General features: G+C 37.8%; 1 protein-coding gene across 9 annotated transcripts in view; it reads left to right on the top strand.

The window, feature by feature from the left end:
* The window catches only part of FBXW11 (F-box and WD repeat domain containing 11), a 134,118-nt gene that overhangs the window by 73,463 nt on the left and 40,565 nt on the right, over window positions 1–20,090 (top strand). For all 9 annotated transcript variants that reach the window (XM_054037038.1, XM_054037037.1, XM_054037039.1 and 6 more), the window contains one exon: window positions 425–650. In XM_054037038.1, coding sequence (XP_053893013.1) covers window positions 425–650 — 226 coding nt within the window. The remainder of the gene's footprint in view (window positions 1–424; window positions 651–20,090) is intronic.

Genomic DNA, 20,090 nt, shown 5'->3' with positions numbered 1-20,090 from the left:
TCAGCACTGTCTTTTTCCCGATTTGTGTTGTATAATTACATCCATTAAAACCAATGGAAGTTGTGGAAGGAATACAGCAGTAGAAAGTAATGATGTGAATAAGAGCCTTCCCGCTATGTTGAATGATCACTTCAGTATTTCTGTAAATAATTGTAAATGGGAAGAGGTTTTTAGTTTTTCAGTGTAATTGCTCATTTATAATTATATAAGAAAAAACAAATTTCAGTAATCTCATCTATGAAAGCAGAATGTTGAAGTTAATCTTTTTGCATAGATGATTGCTTTTATTATAGACTTTAAAATTTCATTCTGCTAAGATGCACTTCCTTGCATTCTCAGCCCCTTTTTCAGAGTTCAAATTACTCTTACCTGACTCTGCATGCTGATATTTAAGTATTAACTATTTCATCTTTTCTAAAAATAGATAAGTAATGGAACTTCATCCGTGATAGTCTCAAGGAAGCGACCATCGGAAGGAAACTACGAAAAGGAAAAAGACTTGTGTATTAAATATTTTGACCAGTGGTCTGAATCAGATCAGGTTGAATTTGTGGAACACCTTATTTCACGAATGTGTCACTATCAGCATGGACATATTAACTCTTATTTGAAGCCCATGTTACAACGGGACTTCATCACTGCTTTACCAGGTAACAAACGTATCTATAAGAATTGGGAGATAAGTGTATATTTTGCTATAGAGAAATGTAGATTATAAATAGTGTACATTTTTCTGGACAGCCACCATATTTTTATTTTCTCCCATTGGGTAAATACATACTAGCATAACTTGTCAGCCCTTTCTGTGATTAATTGAACTGGCCACTGGATGCCAGTATTGTTCCACATAAATACAGTTTAACTAGTATGTTTTAAAGAGCAGTCTGTTTTACTTGGATCTGAATTATTGTAAAAGTTGCTTCTCAATTGCAAACTTCATCCTAGATTTCTTTTCCATACCAAACCCTCTAATGTAGAAAATACCATTAGCCTTCATGGCTTTGATTTGTGAAGCCTATATTGCATTTTTTGTTTTGTCCTAGGTTTCTCACATATTTTTTAAAAGTGAACTGAAATCTTAAATCTGTCTGCTTTGATAAACTAGTCTAGACATCTGGGCTTTCTTAATAAAAAAAAAATAATTGTAAAATTTTTATACAGTTCAAGTTTGGTTCTTTCTTCAGTATTTTGTATATTAACAGACTGTTCATACCTGTGCATACTTTATGTAAGTCCACAAAGAGGATGGAGCACTACTGTTCCAGGTGCATATAATCCCTCTAGCTTTAGACTTTTTTCTGCTTGGCAGGCAACTTATATTTCACAGTTGCCTGAGCAAGAGCTACAAGGATTGGTTGGTTTCCTGGTTTTTGTTCTGATTTCTGATAGTGAGAGGCAGCTACCTTTTTAAAAAAATATACATTCAGCATGTGGTGATTTATAATAATAATAATAATACATAAAAAAAGTAGATACAATGGAACCACTGCAGGATATGTTGGATATGAGAAAAACCACTTGTCTTTTAGGAAGTTCAAGAAACCACCTGATGGAGGGGTCCCTAATAGTTGATGGTGTTTAACAGTAGTTAATGAAACATTGAGACACTGTCCAGAACCTGGTCTACCCAGCCATTGGAAAAGGCTGCTAATTTAAATCCAGGCCGTTATGATAAAATTGACACAAGTCAGTCAAAGAAATTTGCTTCAAATGCTCTGTTAGTATAAGGTTAGGAGTTGCTCTACCTAATATCTGTCAGTTTTCTTTCTTTGTAATCTTGCTCCTCTCCTAGCCTTTCACATTCTCCTGTCTTCCCGTATTGGTATATTCTCTCTCCCTTGTTTGCTTTGACCATCTGTCTGTCCTCTGCATTGAGCAGTCATAGAAACAATAGCTAGAATACCAGATTGTTATGCACATCATTGTACTTATTATTTGTCAGATGACACCAGCACAACACACCATGTTTTCTGATGTTTGAATCAAACAGGCCTGAGCTATTGAGAAACTGATAGTGACAGGCAGCTGATTGAATTGATGCAGTGCTGAGGGGGCAAATCTGTCAGAGCTGGATGACCATAAGAACTCAAGCAGCGCTATTGTTTTCCTTCTGTCTATCCTTTTCCCAACTAAAATTGTAACTGCTTCCCTCTAGGCATGCAGGATATTGTTAAGACCTCAGCACCTCTGGGAAACCTGAAAACCTAGTAAGGGACACCATAGAAACTGAAAGGAAAGGAGACGAGAAAAGACGCTAGGAGCCAATGATGTATTATGAGATGGAATCTAGTTTTGATTATAAACATTCATGTTGGTATTTTACTTAGTTACTTATACATAATTCACTTATTTCAAATCTTCATATAAGGGTTCACTACCAAAGTGGTGGTGGTTTGTATTGCAGTAGTGGCTAACAGTCCCATTTGAGATTGGTGCCTCATTGTACATACACAACAGTAAGAAACAGTCCCTATCCTAAATCATTTGCAGTCTTGAGACAAGACAAAGGGATGAAAAAACAAGTAGTATCCCCATTTTACAAATGGGGAGCAAAGCAGTGAAACCAACCAGGTACATGTCAGTTTCACTCTGCCTAAATTTTTTTTCCACTGGGCAGAGAATTTTCTACTTGTCCCAGAGGTGCCAGCTCATATTTAAAATGGACGCCATTCCAACAGGCCAGGTGAGGGTCTGGGCTTCAGCAGTTGCGGACAAAGTGGGAGTGAAGGAAAAAAAGGGAAATTTTAAACTGGACAAGAAAAAAATACAGAAGGAAAAAAGGTAGAATATGAAGGGAAGGGGGAAAGATGAGATCAATATTATGAAAAGCTAGCTTTATACAAGATGTTTCAATCTAATTTAATTGTGGGTTGCTTCTTTCCAGTGAATTTCCTAGCTTTTTCTGCAGAAATGACCCCGCTCAGCTTTTAGATACTATAGATCTCCTGCCCCAGTCTCCTTTTTTAAAGTGGATATCTGCTTTATATTTTCCTGGGAGATATTTAAAAAGTGTGCAACTTCAAAATCAGGCCTGTCTGGTCAAGGCATTTATACAGTGTGGTCTTCAGTTAAGAAAGTGGATTTTTGAACTCAAGTTTGAGTTTGCAGCTGCTTTATCTTGAACTTCAGTGTAGAATCTAGATATCTATTACCAAGATTTGTAATGATCCATATCACTTATTCATATAAAAGAATCCTATAAGTCCTCATATTTACATATACACATTTATGTTTATTATATATATTATATTAAATACATTGAGGATTTAAAATGTTTGCTGCCAGCAGCTTTTATTGTCAATAAAACAATGTACTTAAAAAAAAAAAAATCTTCCTATCAGGCAAATATTGACCATGTGAGCATGAAAATTAGTGTACATTTTGGATTCAGACTTCTGTTGGAAAATGTTTGACATTTTCAGAAAATAAAGGTGGCAATTACATTCAAAAATGTTAATAAAATGCTAACTTCAAGTCCTGTTTGAAGATAACATTCCTCTAAGGAGTTCAGTGTCTCCACACACAGTGATCAGCTTTGCATGGTTGCTCTTTTGTTCAAAAAATGATTGTTGATGTTTCTGACAGCTGTAATGCAGACATGACATTGAATGAAGCAGCTTTATGGTACAGTATTAATTGGGCTTGTCCTAGGTTTTAGCTTTCTTTTGGTGTGATTGGAGAAAATCTCATTTTTTTAATGTATTTATTTTTAGCTACAGCATAAACACTGAAAGCTTTATTGGAAAAAATAGGGTTGTTTTCCTTCTTGACCTTGAATTTGGCCTTCCTTTCATCCTGTCAAATCATTTTTGTATATTTCATTCACTATAAGCTTCTTATACAAAGTGTGTTTTGTCATGCACAGGAAAACACTATATTTTTAATCTAGCAAACTTTCCCTTTTGAAAGGATATCATAAATATTGGGGAATACTAGAAGAAATGTTTTTATACTAAATATATATGGAGGCGGAGCGGAAATGTTCACTTAGAGGAATCTAATGGAGGTGGCATAGATGATGATAGAGAATACCCACCCCAGATATATTGACACAAATGTTGGCATCCTCTAGCTTTGTAAAAGACAGGTTTGACATAATCCACACCATGAATCATTAAAGATCTGGTTATTAACGATATTTAGGCACCACACCTGAATACCTTTAAAAAGCTGGTCCTAAATTTTTAGGACTGTTTTAACTTTGTCATGTAGAAATGTATTCTCTATATGTAAAGGGTTTTTACTAGCTAATGAAAGGGTTTTTTTTTTTTTTTTAATTTCATGGCTTAAACGCAGGTTTATTTTACTCTTGTGTATTGTGAAAATGCCTAGAATTGTGATTTTTATTTTACCCAGCTTTTCTGGAGATATTTTAAAAATTGTGTACTAGGTGTATATAGTATTTGTCTGGCATCTGTGCAAACATACTTTATTGTTCTATCACTGTGTGAAGATTCTTATCCACTCATTCGTTAAGAACAACTTGCCATTTTAAAATTGACTAGTTTTTGCTTATTAGAGCCCCAATCCTGCAGATTTCAGTGTGTGAGAAGATCCCTACATATCCAAAAAGATCTCCACTGAAATTGTGGAACACGGGGTGTGCAAGGGTTTGTTTTGTGCATTGGAACTTGCAGGATCAGAGTGTATATGCTAATTAGTCTGTGTATGTTAAAATATAGATTCTTCTTTATGCAATGTTCCAGTTGTAACATTTTACATTGCTATTCCTTATGCTTTATAGTTAGAGGTAAGGATGTTGGCTTAGAGAGCTGCAATTATGAGATCTTGCCATACCTGAACCTATGGTATGTGAAAGCTCTTGATTCTAACCATTTTAACACTTTCTGCAAGATATAAACTGTATGGCATTGTTCAATGCTAGGGCATATATTGTATGATGTTTATTTTCCTTTAAGACAAATTTTATTTTTATCCTCATTCTTGGAGACAGATTAATTCCATAAGAATTTAAGACATTAATTCCTTTATTTCTGTAATTATTTTAAAATAGGAAGTTACTATACTGAATACTTGTCAATTAAAGTCTTTAACTTTTTGCAATTTGTAGTAGACTAAAAGTCAGAAATAACAAATACAAAATATTCATTTTTATCTTGTTTAATTTACCCAAACAAGTCAAACTAAGTTCAGACCTCTTTGAAACTTTTAGTCTTTCTAATCACTTATGAATGACTTTCATAATAGAAGTTAATCAGATCAATTGCAAACATTGCCATTTTGGTTTCAGTTGTACAGGAAATGGATTAAAAATGGCAGAATTGCATAAGGGATTTAGAGAAATTACTTGAAATTTATTACAATTTATCTTGTACCTAGATACCAGAGTATATGGAGTGAATAGCTTGAAATAAGTATTTAAAATTATTCTGGGTCTGTGATGTGCATGTTCAGATCTTCAGAACATAGTTTGCGGTGCACAGCATCTTTTGTAAACCTTTGATCTCTGGGAAGAGCTGTAGCAAAAGGCCCACTGAAAATTAAGCATATCAAAAAGGGCAAGTGTGCACCCTTGTCTCATCCATGTTTGTAAGGGAAGGCTTTCTTGCACTAGGGTTTGGATTAAAATGAATACGTTTAACAAAATTAAGGCCTAAGATGGAACTGACCGTTCATGTTGAGTGGAATGGTCTGCTTATAGAAACATTCTTTGCATCCAGAATGTTGCTGCTGTGGAGAGATGAGAATAAGTTAAACAAAGATGCACAATAATTTAACCTCTGTGCCAAATGCTTTTGGGTTCTGATTTAATCGTTTGAAAAACACATCTATACTAGAATGCTTACCAGACATTACAAATAAGCTGTGCTACACTTAGGATAAGGAACATTTGGTTGATCATGTTACATATGGATACATTTTCAGAGTCCCCCAAAGGGTTTTTACCTCTACTTGTCACTCAGTATTTGTTTTCTGTAAAGATATCCATCATACCCACCCAGCTGTTGGTTGTGACCAAGTTAGAAATTCTCCAGGTTCAAAATTCTAAAGCTTATAGGAGACGTTGGCTCAAGGAGACGTCTTGCATCAGTCCAGCAATAGAATGTAGAAATTCATTGTGCTCCAACTGCCATTAGAAAATCACTAGGCATATACATTTAGTCTGGAAAACAGAAGACAGAGGGACATAACAGTTTTCAAGTACATAAAAGGTTGTTACAAGGAGGAGGGAGAAAAATTGTTCTTCCTAACCTCTGAGGATAGGACAAGAAGCAATGGGTTTAAATTACAGCAAGGGAAGTTTAGGTTGGATGTTAGGAAAAACTTAGGTTGGATGTTAGGAGGGGGTGCGGGCTCTGGGGTGGGGCTGGGGATGAGGGGTTGGGGGTACAGGAGGATGCTCCGGGCTGGGACCAAGGGATGGTTAAGCACTGGAACAAATTGCCTAGCGAGGTTGAGGAATCTCCCTCATTGGAGATTTTTAAGAGCAGGTTAGACAAACACCTGTCAGGGATGGTCTAGAAAATACTTAGTCCTGCCATGAGTGCAGGGGACTGGATTAGATGACCTCTCAAGGTCCCTTCCAGTCCTATGATTCTATGATTTCAGTTGGCTGTTTGCGCCTGTTTGAAATCTGAGCCATGCTGCAAGTCACAGTGATGTACAGTTGGGACCTTGTTGCTCATGTATCACTATATCCATTATATTTAATGGGCAAATGCAAAAATGATAACCTGAAGTGGGGAGAAGTTTAAGAAGACATTAAAAATTCTACAACTACTTTTCCTCCCTATTCTGCTCAGGTGTTCTTGAACTGAAACACTGTATATGCCCTTACAGTTCAGTATAACTTTTGGGGGGGATGTTGGCGGGGTTAACAAAATGCTTACCGTAAAAACTAAGTTTGTCATCCGGAACTGCATGTTACTAAATGGGAAGTAGGTGCCAATTGCGAAAAGTAAAACTGGTGGGAAAGCTCAAACTACCCTTTGGTTTTGATTGAAAAGGTGATGCTCTTTAAAAATCACCTTTTCAGTCAAAACCAGAGTTGCTTGTTCTCTCTCAAGTGGTGTTAACTGTTTGGTTATCACGGGCTGTGAGCAGGTCTCAGTATCTCCTTAGCTCAGAGGGCCGGATGCAGTCCCTGGGCCGTAGTTTGCCCACCCCTTCCTTAGCTGCTTCCTCTCTGAGCAAGATTGGAAAGATAGAAAATAATACTGAAGAAACTAAAGCAATTTTTGAGTTTTTATACATTGTGTCCTAATGTGGATTACTTTCCACAAATCATCCTTTAGTATGGAAGCATGGAAGAGATTTCAGGCCATGACCTGCACTGTTTAATTAAAATATTTGTAATTCTTAAAACTCTCAGTTGTGATTTATAAAAGATAATTCATCCTGAATGGATAGAGATGAAAAGACGTGTGGGGAAGTGAGTGGCTGGAGTTGGAGGAATGAGAGGTTGAAAGTGGCAGTTTTAAACTGCTCCCTCACCCTATGGAGCCAAGCTGCATTGTGGCCATTTCAGTCTCTTAATTGGGAACTGCTCAGTATTCCGAATTTAACTCTATCTACAAATTGACTATTGGTTGACAAACCGCTACTGAAAGATCAGATGGGGGCTCAGATAGTTCACAGAACTTGCTTTGGAAGAGTGGAGGGGGAACGCTAGCAAAAATAACATTCAAATTGGTAGAGTATTTAACTTTTTCCCTATTTTCTCATTTTACAAGGAGGTATCCATAGAGGAAGGAGATATTGCATAAACCCCCATGAAACTACTTTTTACGTTTTATAAATGAGCCATATTGTCACATGGGGGGACACACTACAGGTGTCCTGCAGTGACAAGAAACACCTCTATCCACTGGGGAGGGAAGCTTATTCATTTGCTTCATTACTTCTAGTTGTAAGAGTCCTGACTAAGCTGAGCAGAAGACAAGGGTTCTGCAGTCTCATTAGTCTCCTGCTGACCAAGATGCATGTGTAGCCATATTTGATCACACAGAACTGGGGAACTTCTACATTCCAGCCTGGAATTGCTCTCCCTATTTGCATGGCTTCTGAGAGACTAAAAGCTGATAGGCTTGTTTCTGAGAAGATGTCTTGAGTTCTTGCTGCACAGGCATCTATAAGTGGAATGTACACATTCAAATGGAAATGAATGGATAACTTTACATGTCTCGGATAAACTGCTTGAATACATTTCTCATCTCTTACCTGTTAGATTCCTTCACTGACTGAGGTAATATCTTTTATTGGATCAGCTTTTGTTGCTGAGAGAAAGAGAAGCTTTTGAGCCACACAGAGCTCTTCTTCAGGTCTCTGTCAGAAGTTGACCCATCGTGTGTCTCTCATATCCTGAGACTGACACTGCATCCTTCACTGCGTGTCCTCGCTCTTATCCTTGCATGAATATGTCAAAAGGTTTAGTTAATTAAAAAGAAATCTAAACAAACTCATCTGTAATGGGATGATGGAATCTTTACAAAATTTATAGAAGCAACATTTTGGCCATTGTGCTTGTGAACTCAGTTTTTGGACATGGAAGACCATTTTTCCACGTGATAGTGACAAACTTTCAGTGAGCTTCAGGCTCCAACTTTATGCTAAGCTGTTGAGTGCTATGAACACCATTTCAGGTGGCATTAGTTACTGCTGATATTTTTTCATGCTTGCATGCCTGTCTTAGCTACGTCAACAATCTAATCTATTTTCATCCAGGGAGTGTAAATAAATTTCATCTACTCTGGTGTAAAATAAATTTACTACAATCATACTTCAACTCCCTCCCACACAAATCTTTATTTTTACTAACCTTGGTATGTACACTTTGTTTACACTTTATACTGCTTGCAGTTTCTTACTGATGTTGCATGTGGTTTCATAGAGAAATCATTAGAGCTTTGTCATTTGTTGAGTGTCTTTAAAGAAAGGATAATTACTTGTAATTGTTCTGCTTAAAATACACATCCAAAAAGATTATCCATTTCCCACCCACCTTTCTGTAGAACTGAAGATTTGTTGTAGTTTCGTTGTTGTGAAGAGGCTGGTGCTTCACACCCCCTGCTGGATGCAGTGGCTTTTTAGTACTTTGAGATGGTCTTAAATTTCATTTGTATGCAGGTGCACAGAATGATCTGTCTGAGGTATACCTTTTGACTCTTGAAGGATGTGCATTATGTCGGACAGGATCATGCAGTTAAACTAGAAAGTGCTAGTTTACTTTCTGGATCTTAACTAAACTGTGTTAAGGCTTGATGAATTTCTCTGTAAAGAGTGATTAGGGCAGGGAGATTGATGTGTGGTGCTGCTGCTTCAGTGATGAAAATTTAGAAATATAAGGAAAACATGTAGTTAAGTATGTAGTGCATGAATAACTCACATATAAAAGTTCCAGGCAGCTTGCTCTGAGCTGTTATAAATTAATACCATATTTGGCTAAAACTGTGTTAAAAGATAACTCTTAAAAATTACCTGTTTTTGAAAATAACTTGTCTGAAAGAATTAAGCTCCCTTTTTCAGACTTCAAAGGGAGAAGTTTAAGTAGTATTTGCTTGGTACTGTCCATTCTGAATTTTACACCTGTGCGAATGCAAGGAAAATGGAAAATGTTTGCGGTCTCTGGCTTCCTTTCTCTTCAGTGGAAAAAGTGATAATTATGGTATGCTTTTCAAAAAGCAGTGGTAGAATGTTTAGTCTACAGGGTTTTTTCTTACAGGGTTAGGTTGTGGTTAGTAAGTACTGTTATTAAAGGAAAAACGGTATATCATTCAAACTAAAGGCAAACCTTTACTACTTCACAAAGGTGATAGGATATTGCCAGAGACTGTCAAATCAGTTTTGTTGCAAATACCATGTTACTTGCCTTTTACAGTTTTCAGACTCATTAAGAAAAGCTTTGGATTCTTCTAAATATGCTGACCATGTTTCTTTTAGTATGTCAAATATTATTTGTACTAAGTAGACATTAATTCATAATAAAAGGTAATTTAGTTGTAAGAGTAATTGATTTCACCTTTGTGCCTTAATTAATAAAGGTTAAATGAAAGTTAAATGAATTTTACAATACTTTGCATTTTCTTATGCAAATCATGGATTTTTTTTAGTCAGCTTGCAACTTCGACCTTTGTAATAATATCTTATGTTGCCTTTGCCTAGAAAAATAAGGTTCCTTCTGCAGCTGTTTTGTATGTAAAAAAGCTGTACACTGTATTGAGCAAGTAAAATCCTGCCAAAGTTCTTTGAAATTTGTTTCTAAAATAACAAAAATCTGTGCAGTCTCATGATCTAAGCTACTGTTTCATATCCAGCTTTAGTCAATTGCATGGAATTGACATCCCGCATTTGGGTTTCATTTTCATACAAAGTGATATTTACACATTGAGCTTTGAAATCTCTAGATTTTAATTGTTTTAATTTATTATTGAAATTAAACCAAACCTTCATCTGGTACCTATAATCACCAGCAGCTGTACCTTTTCACTGTTTTATATAAAACTACCAGAACACTCTCTGAGGGGGGTGATGTTATTGTTTTGTTTCTCTGAAAAGTATACTAATAAATGCTAGACATGCTTATAAAGGAAAATGTTTAGTTTATGGCTTCTTTCAGTTCCAAGTGTGTTTTTAAATATATAAACAGACATGAAGTATAAAATGTGTATTTGTAGCCTTTTGATGGTATTCTGGATCTGAACTACATATTTTTTTTAAAATGAGTTGAGTGAGAGATTCCTGCTTAGTGTCTGAGGTACTTATAAATGGCCTGTCGTAGTAGCTAGGCTTTGGACATGTTACTGCTGAATTCATTTGGATAAAGCGCACATTTCCACATTTTTAGTTTGATTTGATATAAGTAAATGTGGACATCACATTTATGATGTGAATTACCTGTAGAAAATTGAAGAATCAAGAAGGCATACTGGGCAAAACATTTCTGGGTAATTACACTCTACAGGTGGTTTTCCAGAGTGAAAGCTTGATGTGTTTCGATAATACCAAAGAAATACTGCAGTTCTTTTCTCCTTCTTAAAAAGGAGCATTTTTTCTTAATATGAGTTAATTGAGTTTAATTGTAACATCAGTAACAGTTAATCAGTAAACTCTTATTTGTATCTAGTTTAATAGTAGATTCATAGGTCACAACACTACGTTTTATTGGTATTGGTCTATTAATACACACCTTTGGTGTGTTGCAGCTGTGTGCTTTCAGTCACCTGAAATGTGGATTAATGGACCATGAAAGATGCATCAGTGTCTTAATTCTGCTGTTGGAGAGATGGTAGCTGGTTGGATCTAGCTTCCATTCTGACACCTTATTTTAACTTCTTTAACTTTGGATTGAAAAATAGTTTTGATCTAATTAATACCAAAACTACTCTGCAAAAGAGCAATTCTTGTTAAGTCTGAATAAAATTAATCAACTGTATTTTCAAGTACAAGTTAGTCATTTAAAAAAAGTTGTCTAACATTTGTGTCTTAGCTCCAAAATAACTTGTTACTGCCCCTTCAAACTCTTTGTGTAGTCAAATCTTCATGAAAACTCATGCTGTCTAAAGTTATGATTGGACTAAAATATTAGAAATGTATGGATAGTTTGGATCCTGCTTCTATTGAGATAAATAAGTTTTTTGCCTCTGACTTCAGTGGTAGTAGGATTGCACGCTGTATGCAAGAGCATCGTCCCCCGAGTGTTCATTTTGCAATATAGGAAACGTGGGCTTGGGGTGATATCACTGCAATTGTTTACAATCAATTCATGTATGAAAGTTCTCTCTAAGCTATAATGGCTAGAAACTTATTTGTTTAAAATGAAACTTAGATGTTGCAGAAGATAACACCAACTTGGTGCACCCATGCCCAGGTTGCAGCCAGAGGTTCCATCAAAAGGCTGGCTGTTGGTTTTTTTTCTGTAGTTCAAAATTTAAAATCCTAGAATATTAGGGTTGGAAGAGACCTCAGGAGGTCATCTAGTCCAATCCCCTGCTCAAAGCAGGGCCAACACCAACTAAATCATCCCAGCCAGGGCTTTGTCAAGCCGGGCCTTAAAAACCTCTAAGGAAGGAGATTCCACCACCTCCCTAGGTAACCCATTCCAGTGCTTCACCATTAGTGAAATAGTGTTTCCTAATATCCAACCTAGACATCCCCCACTGCAACTTGAGACCATTGCTTCTTGTTCTGTCATCTGCCACCACTGAGAACAGCCAAGCTCCATCCTCTTTGGAACCCCCCTTCAGGTAGTTGAAGGCTGCTATCAAATACCCCCTTACTCTTCTCTTCTGCAGACTAAATAACCCCAATTCCCTCAGCCTATCCTCGTAAGTCATGTACCCCAGCTCCCTAATCATTTTCGTTGCCCTCAGCTGGAGACTCTCCAATTTGTCCACATCCCCTCTGTAGTAGGGGGACGAAAACTCGACACAATACTCAGGGTGTGGCCTCACCAGTGCTGAATAGAGGGGAATAATCACTTCCTTAGATGTGCTGGCAATGCTCTTACTAATACAGCCCAATATGCTGTTGGCCTTCTTGGCAACAAGGGCACACTGCTGACTCATATCCAGCTTCTTGTCCGCTGTAATCCCCAGTCCTTTTCTGCTGAACTGCTGCTTAGCCAGTCGGTCCCCAGCCTATAGAGGTGCATGGGATTCTTCCTTCCTAAGTGCAGGACTCTGCACTTGTCCTTGTTGAATCTCATCAGATTTCTTTTGGCCCAATCCTCCAGTTTGTCTGGGTCACTCTGGATCCTATCCCTACCCTCCAGCATAACTACCTCTCCTCCCAGTTTAGTGTCATCTGCAAACTTGCTGATGATGCAACTCATCCCATCATCAATAAAGATGTTGAACAAAACCACCTCCAGGACCAACCTGGGGCACTCCACTGCCAACTAGACACTGAGCCATTGATCACTACCCATTGAGCCCAACAATCTAGCCAGCTTTCTGTTCACCTTATAGTCCGTTCATCCAATCCATACTACTTATCTTGCTGGCAAGAATACTGTGGAAGATGGTATCAAAAGCTTTGCTAAAGTCAAGATATTTCAGGCTGTCTGATTTTTAGGGTTATATTTCTTTGACCAGTGGAATGTGTTGAAACTTTTGAATAATTTAAGCATTTTTGAGATTAAAACTTAAAATTTCAGGAAGGAGACATTTTTTATGAAGCTTATAATGATTTTGTGGTGTTTTTCTATCCATTGAAATCTCATTACTCTACCAAATTTGAAATGTTAAGTAGCTTTGGACACTGACTTTTACAAGTGACAATTTTCAAAGGTTCATATTTTTTTTAAATCACCATTATTTGAAAACTAGGCATGAGTTTCCATCATTCAAGTTGACACATTTAAAAATGGAGAGATGGAAAGATGGTTTCCTTACTACCATTTCATCAGCTCACTTCACTCTGATTTAATAATCTAATTATCTATTAATCACACTGAATTTTTTTAAAAAGTCTTGCTTTCACAAGAAAATGCAATTAGAAGAAATTGCAAAACCAAAAACATTGTTTTTAAAAAGTAAAAATTGCTAAATATAATGTAAATATGACATCACTTAAAAACCCAAGTGATTAAAAGAAATGTCTAAAGACCTCACAAATGTCTACCTAAATAATTTACATAAATAAATATGTATTCTAATAAAGTACAAGGAAATCCATATTTCATCACTACATAACAAACTTACCTATGATCAAAATGCTGTTCCATCTTTAACCTCAAAATTTAAACCCAGCACATTCATCTGAAAACATATGCTTTCAGAACCTGACATGCTTCTGCAACCCCATTCTCTGGGTGTCTCTAAACTTCTGACTTTTAGAAACTCGTACTGGATGATGATGGATCACTTAATAAATTGCCCTGTTCTGTTCATTCCCTCTGAAGCATCTGGCACTACCCATTGCTGGAAGACAGGATACCGGGCCAGATGGACCATTGGTCTGGCCCAGTATGACCATTCTTATATTCTTATAAGAAAGGGGTCTAGAGGTTATAGTGGACCACAAGTTAAATATGAGTCAACAGTGTGATGCTATTGCAAAAAAAGCAAACATGATTCTGGGATGCATTAACAGGTGAGCAAGACACAAGAAGTCATTCTTCTGCTCTACTCTGCGCTGGTTAGGCCTCAACTGGAGTATTGTGTCCAGTTCTGAGCACCGCATTTCAAGAAAGATGTGGAGAAATTGGAGAGGGTCCAGAGAAGAGCAACAAGAATGATTAAAGGTCTAGAGAACATGACCTATGAAGGAAGGCTGAAAGAATTGGGTTTGTTTAGGTTGGAAAAGAGAAGACTGAGAGGGGTCATGATAGCAGTTTTCAGGTATCTAAAAGGGTGTCATAAGGAGGAGGGAGAAAACTTGTTCACCTTAGCCTCTAAGGATAGAACAAGAAGCAATGGGCTTAAACTACAGCAAGGGAGGTTTAGGTTGGACATTAGGAAAAAGTTCCTAACTATCAGGGTGGTTAAACACTGGAATAAATTGCCTAGGGAGGTTGTGGAATCTCCATCTCTGGAGATATTTAAGAGTAGGTTAGATAAATGTCTGTCAGGGATGGTCTAGACAGTATTTGGTCCTGCCATGCGGGCAGGGGACTGGACTCGATGACCTCTCGAGGTCCCTTCCAGTCCTAGAATCTATGAATCTATATATAAATTACATATGCATATGTTACATATGAGATTCATCAACAGTTCAATAAACTTTAAATATAGAGTTTTCTCAGATGAGTTTTTATACTTGATGATTGTGGGCAGTGTAAAATCTATGAGGCTTTAGGTTTTTATATACTCTGAGTTTTTGACTGATAAGTCCACTGTTTGCATTTAACAGCCTTAACTGATTTTGAAAACCAATGTGTTTTCTCCTTTTGGAAAAGTCTCTTTGAGTTTGTTCAAGCTCAGTTTTAAAATGTTTGTGCCACTGAGAAAATAACAAAAGTGGCACTGGCCCCTTAACCATAGAAGGGGCTTCAAAATTAATTCATACTTACATTTATTCAGTGTTTTCATGTACAAGATAGCATAAGCACATTGGAGTAGTAATAAAACATTTTCACATTTGCTGAGCTCATGCTATTAAAATGTAATTTATTTCAGTAGCTAAAACAGTTAACTATAGCTTTACAGAACATAAAATAACAAAGGCAAATATTCCAGTTTATTTTAGGGAGGATAATTATTTCGTTTATTACCAGGAGATGGCAGTAAGAGATAAATTTATAAGATTTAGCTTTTATGCTAACTTAATATGAACTTTCGTAATATGCCCTGTCACTTTTTTCCATTTGGAATTATTTCTCTACGTTTGACATTTTGAAGGAAGATACATTTCATGCCATGTTTGAAAGACTGGCACTTGATTACATTGCTCAAAAACATAAAGTAAATCAATGTCTGCAGTATGTCTGCGGTATATGGTTGAATAATTGTTGGATTAACTTCAATTATACGTTAGTTTAAGGTTAATCATAAAGTTACTAACACCCCTGCATCCCAAAGAGAGAAATGCAGTGTTCAAATGGAACATATGTAAACCTTTACCTTTTTATTGTGTTAACTTACAAAGTATTGCCTTTTTTCTTAAACATTCAGTCAGGAGTGAAACTCTGATCCATATCTGTTCCTGCCTGCATGTAGATTTGGTTACGAATTCCCCCGACTGTAAGAGTTGAAGTCAAGACAAGTGGTGTTCTGCGGGGCAAAAATGTAATTTAAAAAATGTGTCTGTTTTACCGCTAAACTAGTAGTGTCCCCTGTAACTTATTTTAATCTCTTATTCTTACCTGGTAATCATTGATTACCTGGACTATGCATCCTAGCAGGGCCGGCTCCAGGCACCAGCGAAGGAAGCAGGTGCCTGGGGCAGCCAATGGAAAGGGGCGGCACAGGTCCGGAGCGGCGGCAGCACTTCGGCGGCAGCCCAGTCGGCCCGCTCCGGATTGGTGGCAATTCGACGGCGGGTCCTTCACTCGCTGTCTTGCTCTTCGGTGGTAGCTCGATCGGGTTCTCCCCCCCGCCCGCTGCTTGGGGCGGCAAAAAAGCTGGAGCCGGCACTGCATCCTAGACACATTTCGCAGCCTTGCATGATTTTCTGTTTACTCACCTGTTAGTAATTGTTCTCGTAGGTGAGTGCAGTACCATTGCTGCGTGATTGAGAATGAGGGGTTGTAATGGTAAAGGGAGCATTTAGCTTTTGCGGTAAGCTTCATTAACCAGGGTTTGGAAAATCCACTTGTCAGTGACAAGTAGGAAACTTTCTCAGGCATCAACTTTTGCAGAATCAAAGCTTTCATTTTAAAAAAAAGTTCTAGTTCTTGTGGTTGTGACGATAACCTTCCAATGTGAACTGATGCATTATCTTTTTCCTGAGTCTGCAGACAGCTCCAGTGCCTCTGTTCTTTTGCAAGCTGCAGTTGGTAGAAAGTACCCTTATGGTAAAAAGGAAAGAACATTTCTATAGTTTACATTGGGAAATAACTGGAGTTTTGGAGGTACAGATTGACAAATTCAGAATTTGCAGATCTGCTGATGCTGTAAAAAGCTAATTATGTGGACACCAGAATCATTTAGCTCATTTTAAAAATGACTTCTAGAGGCAAGATTACCTCCTGGTCCAGCAGTTTAATGTACTTTTGCATTATAATAATTTAAGTATAGTTCCTTCAGAACACTAGGTTATGCACTTTGTGATCTATTGCAAAGAATGTTCTGTAGACTTCAGTTTTTACAGTTAATCCCAAAGTTTTTGTATTTAGTGTTGTTGCAGGGTGTGATACAACTAAATGATCAGCTAAACAGAGCTATATCACCTTTTAATTGTATGTGGAGTCATTGCTTACCTAACCATTTATCTAAATACCAACACTGTTAGGTGCGTTAAGATCTTTACCCTGTATTTTTGTAGAATTACAGGGGTAGAGAAAACTAAGCAAGTAATTGGAGAGCAGGTCAGTGAGTGGGACCTGGAGCAGGGGCTGTATAGAGCAGTGCTTCTCAAGCTATCTGATGTGGCGGACCGGCAATTTTTTCCCCCAATGTGCCAGGGACCTGTGCCATATTATTATCCTATTTGACGCTCTTATGAGGAAACTCGCCACGGACCGGCAGCCGATGGCTCGCGGACCGGTACGAGAAGCACTGGTATAGAGGCTTTTGAGATGAAAACAATACAGCGGAATGGGAACTTGGGAACCTTTTTGTTTTCCCAGTAATCCCTATGTTACAGTATCGGGGTAAAAGGATTAATTGCCATATCCAGTGCTCCATTCACTTTGGGAGCTATTAATGCTAATGTAAAAAGCATTTTATTTTTCCTTTGTCAAATGTTGATTTGCTTGTCCTGTGTGTTGGGATGGTTAGTATACTGCATTGAGAATATGGTATTTAATTAATTGGACACTAGATGTAGTTCTGTATAAGTACTGTTAAGGCTATTGATTTGAACTTGTTAAAAAGTCGACTTAAGCAGCAATGTTTAGCAGTTTTCTACTGAAATCTCAAAAAAATATATTACAACTATATTAAATGTTTCCCTTCTAAGATATGGGTGTATTTCTCCTTTCCTCCTACACCTCCCACAGCATCAAAATCTGAAAACAGTCCAGTTAGTACAGCTTTATTGCCTTCCTTATTTTTAGCCTGTGAAGGTGTTCTTATTGTTTGCCACAAAATCAAATGAGAGAACTTTCTTTTTGCAAAATTGTCCTAAAGAAAAGCAGGATTTAGAAAATTAGAGTTACAATATGTACTAGAATTAGTGGGACAGGTGCAGGTTAGAAGAACAAGTTTACCATAATGATCATGCTATATCGAACACCTCAAATGTCTACTTAAATGTGCTGACATAGCAGATGCTATTGGTAAAGTCCTGATAATTGATCAGTGAAGATCCATAATCAGAAAAGGAATTGCCATTTTGGAGGCAATGAAAGTTGGGAACCTCTGACTGAAAAAGGCTTGCTTGTTTGAACTTGGTGATGTAGGAAAGATAGGACGAATAGTAAAAGGCCAGTATGGCTGCATCAGGAATTCTTTAATGATCTGAAAATCAAAAAGGAATCCTACAAAAAGTGGAAACATGGATGAATTGCTGAGGAGGAGTACAAAGAATAACACAAGCATATAGTGACAAAATCAGGCAAATGAGTTACACCTAGCAAGGGACATAAAAGGTTCTTTAAATACATGAGGAGCAAGAGAGATGAAGGAAAGTGTAGGTCCTCTACTTAGCAGGGAAGGAGAGCTAATAACTGATGACATGAAGATGGCTAAGATGTTTAATACCTCTCTTGCATCTGTCTTCACTAAAAAAGTTAATGGTGTCCAGATACTCAACACAATTAATATTAACAACCAGGGGGAAGAATTGAAAACCAAAATAGGGAAAGACCAGGTTAAAGAATATTTAGATAAGTTACATGTATTCAAGTCAGCAGGGTATTTAAGGAACTAGCTGAAGCAATCTCGGAAGTGTTAGCATTTATTTTATGCAGGGCAAACATAGTACCTGTTTCAAAGGAGAACAGAGACGAACCAGGAAATTACATACTAGTCAACCGAACTTCAATACACCTCTGCCCCGATATAATGCGACCCGATATAACACGAATTTGGATATAACGTGGTAAAGCAGTGCTCCGGGGGGCTGCACACTCCGGTGGATCAAAGCAAGTTCAATATAGCGCGGTTTCATCTATAACGCGGTAAGATTTTTTGGCTCCCGAGGACAGCGTTATATCGAGGTAGAGGTGTATCTGTAAAGATACTGGAACAAATTATTAAACAATCAATTTGTAAGCGCCTAGAGGCTAATAGGGTTATAAGGAATAGCCAGCCTGGATTTGTCAAGAACAGATCCATGCCAAACCAACTTAACTGCCTTCTTTGACAGGGTTACTGACTTAGTGGATGAAAAAACCACCCCCGAGCGACTTACATGGACTTAAGCGGTAGTGTAGACAAGTCCCTTTTTAAATTAAGAAAAGGTAAATGAGAATTAGTTATCCTACTCCATTTATTTGAATGACTTTTTATACAAGACAATTATAACAGCTCATGGTTCATTATCTTGAGCCTGTCATCTTAAAGCAAATATTGAATGATTTACACTAGTAGCAATATTTATAAGAAATCTTTACAGCTAGACCAAACGCAAAAGCAGTCCATGTTCTTAAGACTAAGTTAAACTCTAATGTTGCAGTAAGATTAATTGGACCAAAAATAAATGCAACGTTGAGGAATTTGATTGCTTAGTTTGAGAAACAGTTGAGAAACCTCAGCATCCTGTCTCCAAGGATACAGGTAACTATCCTCAGGATGTCACCAGAGAATCATTTTGCCTTAGCTACTATATCATAAATCCCAGAACTGGGTAACCCTCTTTATCTTGGCTTTATAAAGGCAGCGTAATGTTGTAATTTAAATACCTCTAACTACACAGAGAGAACAGATACTATTCCAGCATCATCTCTTCAGAGATAGTTCAATAAGCTTGCACCAGTGCTCCTGATGGCAAAAATGGTACTCCATTAGTAAGGTTATGATTTTTTTCAGTTATTTTTAGTAAAAGTCAAGGACAGGTTACAGGCAATAAATAGAAGTTCATGGAAGCCGGCAACCTGTCCGTGACTTTTACTAAAAATAACTGTTGGGGGACCCTGACTGAGAGCCCAAGTGCGGGGGCCAGGGGGATGGAGGGAGAATGACACACAACTGACTGTTCCTGCTGCTGCTGGTGGGAGGGCGGGGGGGAAGGACAGCTCCAACTCCAGCCATGGCTCCTGGGCGGGGACAGCTCGGGCCATTGGGAAAGAGGGGAAGAACAGCTCCAAGCCCAGGCCCCAGCTGGAGAGGGAGGGGGGAGTACACATAACACAGCTCTGGCGCCAGCCCACAGCTGTAAGTGGCGGGGGAGAGGGAAGCTCCAGCCCCGGCCTCAGCCACTCCGGTGGGGGATGAAGCCACAGAAGTCACTGGGCCCATTAAAGTCTCAGACTCTAGGATTAAATCGTATTCTTTACCATCAGATTCTGACAAACCTAAACTTCCGGGCCCAAAGAGAGACTTTAGCAATGCCATTTTGTGACAATGGAGTCAAAAGAGACTCACAAG

This window comes from Malaclemys terrapin, chromosome 8 (genome assembly GCF_027887155.1).
Source record: "Malaclemys terrapin pileata isolate rMalTer1 chromosome 8, rMalTer1.hap1, whole genome shotgun sequence".
Lineage (NCBI taxonomy): Eukaryota > Metazoa > Chordata > Testudines > Emydidae > Malaclemys > Malaclemys terrapin.
This window is presented reverse-complemented; position numbering and strand designations above follow the sequence as displayed.